This window comes from Cololabis saira, chromosome 11, assembly GCF_033807715.1.
Source record: "Cololabis saira isolate AMF1-May2022 chromosome 11, fColSai1.1, whole genome shotgun sequence".
In the NCBI taxonomy this organism is placed as follows: domain Eukaryota; kingdom Metazoa; phylum Chordata; class Actinopteri; order Beloniformes; family Belonidae; genus Cololabis; species Cololabis saira.
In genome coordinates this window covers 10783433-10796374 of record NC_084597.1, presented here as the reverse complement: position 1 = coordinate 10796374, position 12942 = coordinate 10783433, and the positions used below count along the sequence as shown (strand labels likewise).

General features: G+C 38.4%; 1 protein-coding gene across 1 annotated transcript; it reads left to right on the top strand.

Annotated features, from left to right (window-relative positions):
- Positions 1 to 713: 713 nt before the first annotated feature.
- On the top strand, positions 714 to 2785 carry esm1 (endothelial cell-specific molecule 1). The gene is made up of 3 exons (XM_061733275.1): positions 714 to 1210; positions 1853 to 1996; positions 2160 to 2785. Exons 1-3 carry the CDS (start codon positions 850 to 852, stop codon positions 2252 to 2254), a joined length of 600 nt encoding a protein of 199 aa, XP_061589259.1. The 5' UTR covers positions 714 to 849; the 3' UTR covers positions 2255 to 2785.
- The last annotated feature ends 10157 nt before the right edge of the window (positions 2786 to 12942 follow it).

The window sequence follows — 12942 nt, the reverse complement described above, 5'->3', positions numbered from 1 at the left end:
TCAAGTAAATTTTCACTTGAAATAAGTAGGAAAATCTGCCAGTGCGACAAGATTTATCTTCTAAGCAAAACAATCTTGTTCCACTGGCAGATTTTTCTACTTATTTTAAGTGAAAATCTACTTGAAACAGGTGAAAATTGTTGGGGTTTTTTTTCCAGTGATGAGTCTTGTTTTAAGTGTAATGAGATTTTTTTTTAACTAAAAATGAGACATTTTAACTAGAAATAAGACAAATATTCTTGTTAAGATTTTGGGTTTTTGCAGTGTATTATGTCAGATGTGCTGTATTATTGCCACCTTCCACCTAATACCATTGTTTTGTATTACTCTAAGAAAGGTCTTCTGCCTGTTTGCGAGATAGAGTTGAAAATGTCAAAATGCTGTATTAAAGGAATGCTAAAACTTTTATTCCTTGTCCCCCCCTGGATTTATTCTCTAAAATGTTACTGTTTATTGTCCCTCCCAACTATGAAACGGGATTTTCGCCCCTGATGTAATGCCTGACATCTGATCACCGAACAGCTGCCACATCCAGAACCTGATGCCATGGGTTTGCGGAGGGGAGGGGCCACTCAGACAAAAACAAACCAAAGATAACTTATGACATCAGGTCACACGAACTTCAGTTCCTGGATGGCGGTCCAGAGTTAATCCCACTTCCAAGCCGGATTTCTAAAAGGGGGACTTACTGACAAAAGATGACGACGAAAACAACGGAATGAGGAAATTGACGAGGGTAAACCATGTGCAAAACAAAGTTGTCCATAGCTGATAATAACCCTGCAACCTGATGAGCCGCAGGTCAGTCCACTCAGGTCTCACAGAGGAGCTCGGTCTCAGCACATCCCGATGATGGAAGCATCCTTCCACAAGCCATCCGCGGTCCGCCTGCATCCAGCCATGTCCTTTGTGCTGCTCACGGTGCTGTCCTCTCTGGTGGTGCATGATGCTGAGGCGTGGGGCGCCAGTGTGAAGTACGCGGTGAACTGCCCCGACATATGCAGCGCGGAGCGGTGCGGCGGCGGCACGCAGCGGTGCGCACGGACGGTCCTGGACGACTGCGGCTGTTGCCAGGTCTGTGCAGCCGGCAGAGGGGAGCACTGCTACCGCACCGTGTCGGGCATGCACGGCGTGAAGTGCGGACCAGGATTATTCTGCGAGTTTTACAAGGACGAGGACGATTACGGCGACGAATATGGCATTTGCAAAGGTATATGCCCATTATTTAGCTTTATCATTATCATTATTATGATTTTCTAGTTGATTCTTGTTATATTTTCTGCATGCTGCATTTTGAATAGCCCAGTGATGCTTTCTTGCATCAGTGTCAACATTTCTTTATTCTACTAGTGCATCTTAGTTTGTAGTCAATGTGATGACTTAGCCCATCCCTATGGAAGCATATGAGGGACTATATTCAAATTAAAATGCATTTGCAGAAATGCTTTTTCATTTTAAGAATGTGCCCGCATTATTTGAGTCAAAAATTTTAATTTGAATTAAGTACAAGAATAAGCAGTGTTGAATACGAAAATTAAAATGCAAATTGGATTATATATTATAATTTTCATTTTTGACTCAAATAATTCGGACACATTCTTAAAATGAAAAAGCATTTCCTCAAATGCATTTTAATTTGAATATAGTCCCTCATATGCTTCCATACATCCCAACTGCATTTAACCATTTGTAAAACAGCAGGCCCACCAGCAAGCGTGAGCATCCTGCATTGACTTCAGGATTATCTCTCTGTCATCTCCATCGTTTGATACTTTGAGCTTCGCATCCACTCACAGTCTTTTCTTCTCTCTAATCTTCAGAAATGACAAATAAGTGTTTTCTTTCTTTGCAGACTGCCCATACGGAACCTATGGGCTGGAGTGTCGTAAACCATGCAACTGCAAAGGGGGCATTTGTGACAGGGAGACAGGATCTTGTCTCACCCTCACGTTCTTTGCCAAAATTGCCAGCAAGCTCAGGACCGAGCAAAGAGCAGGTGAATATGTGAAGTATTTTGTATAGCAGATCCTCAATGGGCTGCTAGGAATCAAGGTTTCTAAGGAAACGACTAAGTTGGCTTGAAGTTATGATGAGACAAGGTATGTCATTTGAGTGTGTTACTTGAAAGCTGAATAAAGTCCTTCATTTTATGTGTTTAGGAGGTGAGACGGGCTCAGGGGAAGTGAGCTCTGCGCAAAGCACAGACCAGCGCACTGACAGATCCACTGCTCCAAAGCGGCTCAACCCTCGCTGACAAGAACTCCCAAGACAGTCTGTTCAGCATCAATGTAGCGTTAACTTATAAATGAACCAAAAATGATATTTTATTATGTTAAATGATGATAAAGGAGAAACTTTTCTTACAGCATTGGTGAGTTTTGTTTGGTTTATTTGATCCTTGTTTAGCACCACCATCTTTTAGTATGTTGCTTAAATGATATTATGATCTCTATTATTATTTTTATTATTATTTGAGAATTTCCCCATTTTGGGACAATAAAGGAATATCTTATCTTATTATGGATTTTCTAGTTAAGGCTTTGATGTCATCTGTTGTGCCTTGATTTTATGTATTATTGCTGCTGAAATGAAATTAAGAGCAAGGATCTTGATGTTGTCATTGTTGTTTTTTTTAAACCCTTTCTTTAAGCCGTTTTACTTCTGAACAATGTTCTGTTTGCCAACATGGACAATGAAGACAATGACATGTACAGCACACCAGCCCTTGTAAAGAATGCTCTCATAATAAAACCAAAGTTATCACTGACTCTTGTCATCCAATTACCAAATTCATTTTATGAAAGATGTTTGTGAGTAAAGTAATTAAATAATACTAATGATTAACAAAATATGTTTGTGAGGCAGTACTCATTACTATTTAAACAACAGGATATTTAAGATGAGTGCTACCAAATGACACTTGGTGGACTCAGACCATAAATAATATAAAGTTGTATGGTGATTTCAAGAATTTTAGTGCAAAGTTTTAGAGAAATTAGAGCTTTCTGAGGCCAGCCTCACTTACTTTATACACTTCTTATATACGTCACATTCTTGTTCAACACCTGGATGAGTTGCACAGAATCCCGAAATTAAATGCAGAACGCAATTTCTTACATCAAAACAACATTTTCCCTCTTTTTCTTCCTTTTTCTGTGACAGCCTGTCTTCTTGGACTCTGGCATAGCTGCAATAATGCACCGGAAAGGCCCTCTCTCTGCAGATACATTTTACATTTCTGGGCGGAAATCTTCCATTTAAATTTATAGGAGACTTTTTTTCTTTTCTTTTTTGAGCAGTACCAAAATGTCAGAAAGTCGGGAGAAAAATGTCTTCTTCAGTTGAGGTAATTTCTTCATTCCCACGGTAATTTAAAATGATACATCCAAGCAGGAGCAGAGATTCTGAGTGTCCTTTCTAATAAAGTGTGAAACGCCTTATTTTCTTACCACAAATAGCAAAATATACTTTGTTTCCATGCATAAAACTCAGTGACAGAAAAAAGACTTTAGAAGAACTGAAAAACAAAGAAAAAAACTGAGATATTCTCTCGTCATCTTCCAGGGAAGCTCAACTTATCTGAGTAAGCTGTAATAAAATACAGGCAAGGGCTATATTAGTCAATATGAAGGGAAAAGTCATAAAATTATTGAAAGTTTGTGTCAATGCTGTTGTTGTGGGAACTGTTCACGATCCAATTACATTAAGCTTCTTAAAAACTACATTTAAGCTCATTAAATACAACTCAAATCAATAGTTTCCCTGAAAAATTACAATTTAAGACAAGATATAGTAAAAATGAAAAATATGAAGCAGTTTGTTGTTAGCCAATGGTATCAAAGAAAAGATTCTCTCACTCTTTTACATTTTAACATATCATGAATGTACATAAAAAATCCTCCTCTTGAAAGCCAGAATGAATCAGTGATAGAATTAGAAACCATGAAATGTGATCATCATTGCATTTGGGGACTTTTCCTTTATTTTTCTCTGTTACATCATTGGACAGTAATTAAATAATAAGAATAACTGGGGGTAAAAATGATATCAAATGTCTCTGGCAAGATTTCAACATAATTCTCCTCCAGCTATAAACAACAGCTATTAACCTCACCTCTGACTCTTTCTGGTACGAAAATGTTTTCCAGTATTCAGCCTGTTTATTTCCTGTGCTTCCTGACACCTGTGAAAATGGCCCTTCTTCCTGTTGTTGTTGTGTCTGCCCAGAGCAAGAATTTAAAAGCACGTTTTTGTTTTGTTTTTTCTTTCAAGTGGCAATCCAAAAGCAGGCGATTTATCAGTGAAACAGGGCTACCAATTCCTCTGCTGTCTATCTGAGTTATAAGAAAAAAAACAACATGAAAACAAGTTGGTCCTCAGATAAATCTTTTCCATAATCTCAATTTTAAGCCACCTTCACAACAATCAGAAACTCAGCTGTTCTATGGCTCAAAATACATGTAAAAAGTACATAAAGAGTATCGTTTCATCGATATAGAGTGGACTCTAATGAGCATTTCCTCTGATATTGCTGTAAAATTAACATTATATCATTATAGACCATTTAAATCAGCTGCTTCCCTAAATGATGGGGAAAAAGATGGAACAAAAATTCTTATTTCATTTTGGTGGATGATTAGAAGCACAAAGAAGTGAGGTCCCTTAATGAAAGACACAAATAAGATAGGAGGTGAAAGAGGTGCTCTTTCTTTTAAGTAAATCTACATCTATTCTATGTTTTAGTGATGGACTGGTGACCTGCTGGTTTCTAACTGGGTAGAAGAGAACAAACTAAAACTAAATGTCATGAAAACTAAATGTATTGTTATTGGTTCTGAACATGCCCTGAGGTCTGATCCTAAGTTGTGTATTTCTGTGCAAGGTGTTGCCATTGAACAGGTCAAAAAAGCCAAACTGTTGGGAGTGACTGTAGATGAAACATTATCTTGGTCGAATCATATTAATAATATTGTGTCTAAAATGAGTAAAAACATCTCTAATATTAGAAGAAACTCCTATCTGCTGAATGAAACAACTATCAAATTATTAATTCAATCTCTAGTCTTGTCTCATCTTGACTACTGCTCAACAGTTTGATCCTGTGCCTCCAAACAAGCACTTGTAAAACTCCAGCTCACTCAAAACAGAGCGACACGCCTTGCTCTCCGCTGTTCTACCTGAAGCAATGTTGAGAGCATGCATGCTGAGCTGTCTTGGATGATGGTGGAGGATAAACTAGCATGCAGCTTTATTATGTTTTTAAAGAATATCTGTATATTACGCAAACCTGGCTTCTTGTTTATGCAACTTCTACCAACAAATAATAGACACAGCTATGATACCAGAATGGCCCTAGGTAATCACTTTTCTCTGCCTATCCCCAGAACCAATGCATTGAAAAAAACAGTAATGTATAGAGCAGTCACACACTGGAACCATCTCCCCCCATGTCTAGTTGCAATAAACAAGATGTCAAGTTTTAAAAGGAGACTGAAGCAGCTGTGGTTCAGAAGGAAGTTATGATCTCTCCGAGGTATATATTGTGATTATTGTGCAAATTGTATGTATATTATAAATTTAATAGTAAATATATTCTAAATCTCTGTAGGTTATGAGTGTGTATATATAGTATAGTAGTATATTATAATGGATGAGTATATTAATATATGTAATATATATTTATACTTCTATAAATAGAGGGATGAGTATATTATAAAGTCGTTGTAAACTATCTTGTTTATAAGCAGAACAAATCTGGTGATAGGAGAAAATAATGCTACTTAGGATGTGGGTGGTTGGTTACTTAATCTTTTATTTTTGGTTCAATTTCTTATTTCAGGAATTGTAGTGAAGATTTTTCACCCTTTTTGAGTTGGATTATTGTCATCTTTATTATTGTCATGTTATTATATTATTATTATATTATCATCTTTTATATTATCTTTTGTATGTCTATGTGTGGACCCCAGGAAGAATCGTCTTCCCATGGCGAAGACTAATGGGGATCCTTTTTAAATAAACAAATAAATAAACCTATAAAGGATGTGCTCCACCTTTTACAGGATGACAGCTGGGATAAGCTCCAGCAGAACCTGTGACCCTAACCGAGAGGTAGTAGAGGTGGGTAAAGATGACTGATGGATGGACAGATGGATGGATCCTTAATAACCAAGTAGATACGATTATAAGTTAAAGTTAATCAGGGGAAACTACAAGAGTATGATTTTCAACTTAGGATAAAGGATTTGGATGGGATGCGATTACCATAAATGAGAACATTTTGCATAAAGACAAGATTAGACCCATTTTAAATCACATTACAAAATGATTGCGTTTAAATTAAAATGAGTTTGATTCACATTCAGCTCGACTTAGAATCGGAGGATGAATATCTTGACCAAAATATGCCAATAGATTTTATAGATTTGTTTTTTTCTTCAGTATTTAATCTCGTTCAAACGATAAATATGTGTCAAGGATGCAGCTCTTCAGTTAAGGGATTAGGTGGCACGCTCTCAGACACGCACACACACACTCAGAGTTGCAGAGAGTTATGGGAGCCATCTGAGAACCGGAGCGTTCTGAAGTGCTCAGGCTCAAATGTTCCTCTTACTCCCCTGAGAACTGACAGGCTGGAGTCCCGCAACCAAACAAAGGACCCTGCAAAAAAACAGGAAAGCGTTGGTGAGAAAAACCCTTTATCTGACTCCCTGAACGCGTCACTGCCGCCTCTGCAGAAACAAAGGTGCGTGAATGGAGTAGTAAATAACACTGATTTACTGCAAATAGATGTTCTGGTATTTGCAGCCTGGCCCTGCCTCAACAGGTTGTTTACTGTAGCTGCAGAATTACAAAGCTAATTGGAGACAACACATCAACATCAAGACAAAGGAAATTAAGGGATGTGATTGATTACTTTGATTGCAAATATCAAAACTAAGGCTCATGAGAAGTAACAAGAAGTGCGTCACCTCGCGTCATTGATTCAAATGATGGGAATTGAGATGGATGAATAAATTCCTCGGCTTCCTTGTCGTCATTTCAGGTTCTCACAAACGCAGTGAACTGAAAGAAGCAAAACAAGATAGTGGAGCCTTGACCTCGGTGACCTGGCAGATTTCTGACCCTGGAGCCTTTTGACGTTAAAGGAGCATGAGGCTCCTTTTAAGAAATGAGTCATTAGCGCCACCCTTCGCCACGACGGCTGTCGGGGGTACTGCAGCCTACAGCGAAGCCGGTGTTGTGCCAAAAAGTGATTGCCTGCCAGAATCTGATTTCTGCCCTGAAAATTGGTCTTTTTACCTGCCAAAAATTGATTGACGGCCAAATACAGTTAATGAAAGGTTGTTTCTGCCTAAATATGATTTGATCTCATTCTTGAGCTTCATAATATAAACACTAGAGCTCACTTGATTGCTTTTAACTCTTTTAAAGGACCATTACAACACAAAATAGGCATTTTCACCTGCCAAAAATTGATTGAAGGCCAAATACAGTTAATGAAAAGTTGTTTCTGCCTAAATATGATTTGATCTCATTCTTGAGCTTCATAATCTGAAAATCTGACGTTTTAGCGCTATCGCTCAACGGGCTGCTGTGCGCGCTCCCGCGGCCAGAAATAAGAAGAAATCAGATTCTGGCAGGCAATCACTTTTTGGCACAACACCGGCACGGGAGAACGGGGAGAACGCGCGTGCAGCGTCATTTGACGTCACATCCGCAGGACAGCGCGGGAAATTCGGCCCCACAATTGCAGCACATTTTGCAGCACACAGCCTGTTCAAGGCAACGGAGAGATACACTAGAGGGCTCATTCTTTTTGGTTTGGAACGCTTCATATGACATTATTACTAGAAAACTTAAAACGTTTACGAATTTTTTTCATAAATCCTGCCTCAATCCTGCCTCATGCTCCTTTAAGAATTAACATCCCACAGCAGCTTGACCATCGCACATCAAAAATGTGAAGAGTTGGGTTTAGTAACCCAGCAAAGTCCACTGCTTTTGAAAAAGGCACATTTAAAATGAGGTTTTAATGTATTTGAAAATCTTGCACCATTATGCTTTTAAATGTGTACATTTCCAAGAAGCAATGTATAACTTTGCATGTACCTGAATTGGATAAAAGTCAGTTTCATTAAAATAAAAGATGATCTAAACCAGTGATTCTCAACTGATTACCAAAAGTGTGTCACGTGCCCGTTTTTGTGGGTTGCAGGCCTTTTTCCTCAGTTAAAAAGCACATATTGTTTTATCGTTTTAGACCTACTAATCACCTGTTGAACTTTTTTTTTGTCTCATGGACATACATCAGATGACAACCATCAACACTGTGATGATTTGCACCCCATTTCTAGAAAGGTTGCTGTTTTTTTTCTTCTACAAATGTCAAAATCTTAAATCTGCATTTTGTTTCAGCTCATATTTTTCAGACATAACGGAAATGGGTTTTAGTGTCTTCACTGAACAAAACTTCACACAATCTCAAAGTTAAGGCCAACAGCACACTCAAAAGAGTTGGGAAAGAAACTACTGAAAGATGAAAGAATATACAAGATAGCCCCATGTATTAAGGAATACCCTAGAAAAACATCAGAACTCAATACAGTTTTCTACGACGGAGTACTAGGGCCAAACTTAGACAAAAAAAAAGGGAAATTACGAGAATAAAGTCATAATGTTGCGAGAATAAAGTCATAATAGAATAAAGTCGTAATATTACGAGGATAAAGTCGTAACATTACGAGAATAAAGTCGTAATTTATGAGAAAAAATTCGTAATATTACGAGAATAAACTCGTAACATTACGAGAATAAAGTAATATGAGAATAAAGTCGTCATATTATGAGAATAAAGTCGTAATATTACGAGAATAAACTCGTAACATTACGAGAATAAAGTAATATGAGAATAAAGTCGTCATATTATGAGAATAAAGTCGTAATATTACGAGAATAAACTCGTAACATTACGAGAATAAAGTAATATGAGAATAAAGTCGTAATATTACGAGAATAAAGTCTTAACATTACGAGAATAAAGTCGCAATTTATGAGAATAAAGTCGTAATATTACGTAATAAAGTGTTAATTTAAAGTGTTAACTTATGAGAACTCTAACAGGAAGAGTGTGTTAAAATGTTGAATATTGAGCATCTTGTAAAGTTATATTTATATATTTATAATATATTTAATATTACGATTTTATTCTCGTAATATTATGATTTGATTCTCATATTATTATGACTTTATTTTCGTAATTTCCTTCTTTTTTTTTCTTAGTTTGGCCCTAATACTCAGTCGTAGTTTTCTGTAGCATCCACACTAAATCCACATGAATTTCGCTCCTAGTGGTAAAGCAGGGATGTGCAGCTCTAAATGGCTCGCTGAATGCTTGAACACAGACGAATTCTTGTGGAAAATGATGTTTACAATAGCCTACACCTGTAGACTAAAAACTGATGGAAATTCATTTCTCCAAAGAAATAGTTTTCCAGTTCTTTGGCTTTCCCTTGCTAGCCTGCACAGCGCATTTATTCTCTCTGAAATCCAACGTAGAAGTTCAAATTTTTTGATGTAAAGGAGACAAATTGCACTCAGAAAAGCACCGGAAGAATGAGTTTCACATCTACATCAGAGATCACAGACTTTCCCACAGGAATGAGTAGGCTTCCGGATGTGTCGCTAAGCACACGGAAGCAAATGGAAAAGAGGCATAAGGGAGGAAGGAGGAAGACATAATTCCACCAACAGTGTAATTCTGTGGGCACAAGTTTATCTTGTGTGGTCATGAGTCATATTCCAGCTTATATTTGGGAAATACAAGTGTCAGGTTTAATAGCATCTGTGGTTTTTGGGGCTGCACCACTGCCCATAGCCACCATCAACTTAGAGAGACTTACAACTCACGTTGCCTCATAAATGCAATTTCCTGCAGTCCAGATCTGTCTCCTATTTAAAATGTTTGAATTAACATGAAAAAAAAATCAGACCATAACAAATATGGATTATTGGGAAGCAGAAATGTCGGATTCCTGATGTAAACTAACATTTAGCACCCTCAGTTCCTAAGATAAGCACTTTTTGAATGTGTTTCAGGCAAAAGATTACATATTTTTTTCTTCATAATTTACAAATTCCTTTAAACTGGTCAGTGAACACACTGAAAACATTACTTATATGTGTTTCTGTTAAATAATGATTCAACAAGGTCCAGTTTCAAATTTTGATTGTATTTTAGAAAACTTCCTAACTTTTCTGGAAACAATTCTTCTATTTATTACAAGAACACATGTCCGACGATATTAGTAGAAGCAACGGTGAAAAACAGCAGTATGAATTTCTTTTTGAGTTATTATTAGTCAGTGACATATTTACTTAGTCAAAAGTTTTTAAATGTTTCTGTGATTCAGCACTTTTGACTCAAATTATAAACTCACCAACCAGGCTAAATAATAAACATCCTGAGAAGTCAACTCTCCTTGATTTGATTTGATTGGAACAAATGTCCCACATGAATATAAAGCCACTGCTGTCTTTGCAAATGATGTTAGCGATCACTGCATAGTTGCTTGTGTGAGAAACACAAAGTTGCCAAAGTGTAAACCACGTATCATACTTGTGTTCTCTCTTGGTTCCTAAAGTCAACACCAAAAGCTGTAGTCTCAGGCACGATAGATTGATAATGTATACTATTCCTCGTATGCGGACTGTTTTTGGGGAAAGGGCCTTCAAAGCATTTGCACCCTCGTCCTGGTATAAATTACAGAGTCCTTTTAAATTGGATCATCTCCCAAGTTTGCTAGATTTTAAAGCTAGGATTAAGGTCTATCTGACTACTGAATGCACATGTTCTTTTATCAAACATTGAGTGATTATACTGTAGTGATGTGATTGCCAAACTGTTTTAGCTGTTTTTTATGTCTCTTTTGTTGATGTTGTTCAATGTTGTTCAATGTGTAACTGATGTGCCAGCAGCGGTCACCCCACTCTTAAAGAAACCAAAACTCGACCGAGAAGTTCTGTCAAATTACAGACCCATCTCAAACCTCCCATTTATCTCAAAAGTTCTCGAGAAAGTTGTAGCCTGTCAACTCCAGTCACACCTAGCACATAATAACCTCTACGAAGCCCTCCAGTCTGGTTTCAGGCCAGCTCACAGCACAGAAACTGCCTTGGTGAAGGTCACCAACGACCTACTCATGGCAGCGGACTCTGGATCTCCCAGCAGCCTAGTGCTTCTAGACCTGAGCGCTGCTTTTGATACTGTGGACCATAAAATTCTCCTCCAGCGCCTTAAAACCTACACCATGGTCACAGAGACAGCACTGAAGTGGTTCACCTCCTACCTGACCAACCGCTTCTACCATGTCTCCCTGGGAGGTGCCAGGTCTGACAATACTGAGGTGACATGTGGTGTGCCACAGGGGTCAGTGTTGGGCCCCATCCTGTTTTTGATATATCTGCTCCCACTTGGCTACATCATCAGACAACACAAAATCAACTTCCACTGCTACGCTGATGACACTCAGGTCTATATCAAAACCCATCCAAATTCCTCTAAAACAGTCTCCTCCCTCAACACCTGCCTGGAGGACATCCGCTCCTGGATGAATAACAACTTCCTCCAGCTCAACAGCAGCAAGACGGAGGCCATCATGATCGGTACCTCCCACCAACTCGCCAATGCTATCACTGCTGCACTCTCCCTCGACGGTCAGCCCATCTCCTTCTCCCCAGTTGTTACCAACCTTGGAGTTAAGCTTGACTCATCCCTATCATTCCAACCTCACATAAAACACATCTGCAAGATCTCCTACTTCCACCTTAAAAATATAGCCCGACTGAAGCCATCCCTCTCCAAAGATGACTTAAAAAAACTGGTAAACGCCTTCATCTTTTCCCGTATTGACTATGGCAATGCACTTCTCTCCGGTCTACCTGCAAAAACCATCCACTGCCTCCAACTGGTTCAGAACAGCGCTGCAAGATTGCTCACCGGTACCAAAAAGTCAGCACACATGACCCCTGTTCTGGCCGAACTCCACTGGCTCCCGGTCCACTACAGGATCCAGTTCAAGGTCCTCCTCCTGACCTTTAAGGCCATCCATCAAAAAAGCCCCAGCTACCTAAGTGATCTAATCACTGTCCATAAACCGGCACGCACCCTTCGCTCCAGCCACGCCACTCTCCTTCATGTCCCCTCTCCACGGCTCGTGACGATGGGACACCGTGCCTTCTCTGCCTCCGCCCCACGCCTATGGAACTCTCTACCTGACGACCTCAGGAATGCACCTTCTGTGGAGTCCTTTAAAACGGGCCTTAAAACACTCTTCTATAAGCAGGCTTTCCCCTGAACTCTTCCCTTGACCCCCTTTTATTCAAATATTTTTTTAATTTATCTATTTTTTTATCTTTTTGCTGCCCACAACTTTTTATCTTACTTTTATCTTAGTAGCTAGGTTTTGTCTTAGTTTCTTAGTCTTGTTTTTAGTCTTCTTTGTAAAGCGCTCTGAGATCTGTCATTTCAGGTGAAAAGCGCTATATAAATTGAAATTATTATTATTATTATTATTATGTGGACCTATTGTGCTGCCTTCTTGGCCAGGACCCCCTTGCAAAAGAGATTTTAATCTCAATTCCTGGATAAATAAATAAATAAAAATGTAAAAAAAAGTAGGTTTGTAGGTTTCATAAGTCTGTTTCGTGAATTTTCTTATTTTTGGCCTTGTCATTCGAGGGATTATATGATATTAATGTGATTGTCAAGTTTCTAACTAAGAAATCTGACATAAAAGCCAAAATAATTAGGCAATGAGTTTCTGTAATAAGTAAATAACTGAAGTAGTGTTGGCAAGTATGTTCAGTTCAAAGAAAAACACCAAAACAAGTATACTGGTTGAAGATACTAGTTCAACTGTTTTGAAATGTACCTGTAGGGGG

Bases quoted from the DNA above. Each gene is read 5' to 3' on its own strand.
- esm1 (XM_061733275.1), top strand. From the start codon at position 850: ATGATGGAAGCATCCTTCCACAAGCCATCCGCGGTCCGCCTGCATCCA. The intron at 1,211-1,852 runs GTATATGCCCAT...CTTTCTTTGCAG, and splicing joins CGAATATGGCATTTGCAAAG to ACTGCCCATACGGAACCTAT. The intron at 1,997-2,159 runs GTGAATATGTGA...TTATGTGTTTAG, and splicing joins CAGGACCGAGCAAAGAGCAG to GAGGTGAGACGGGCTCAGGG.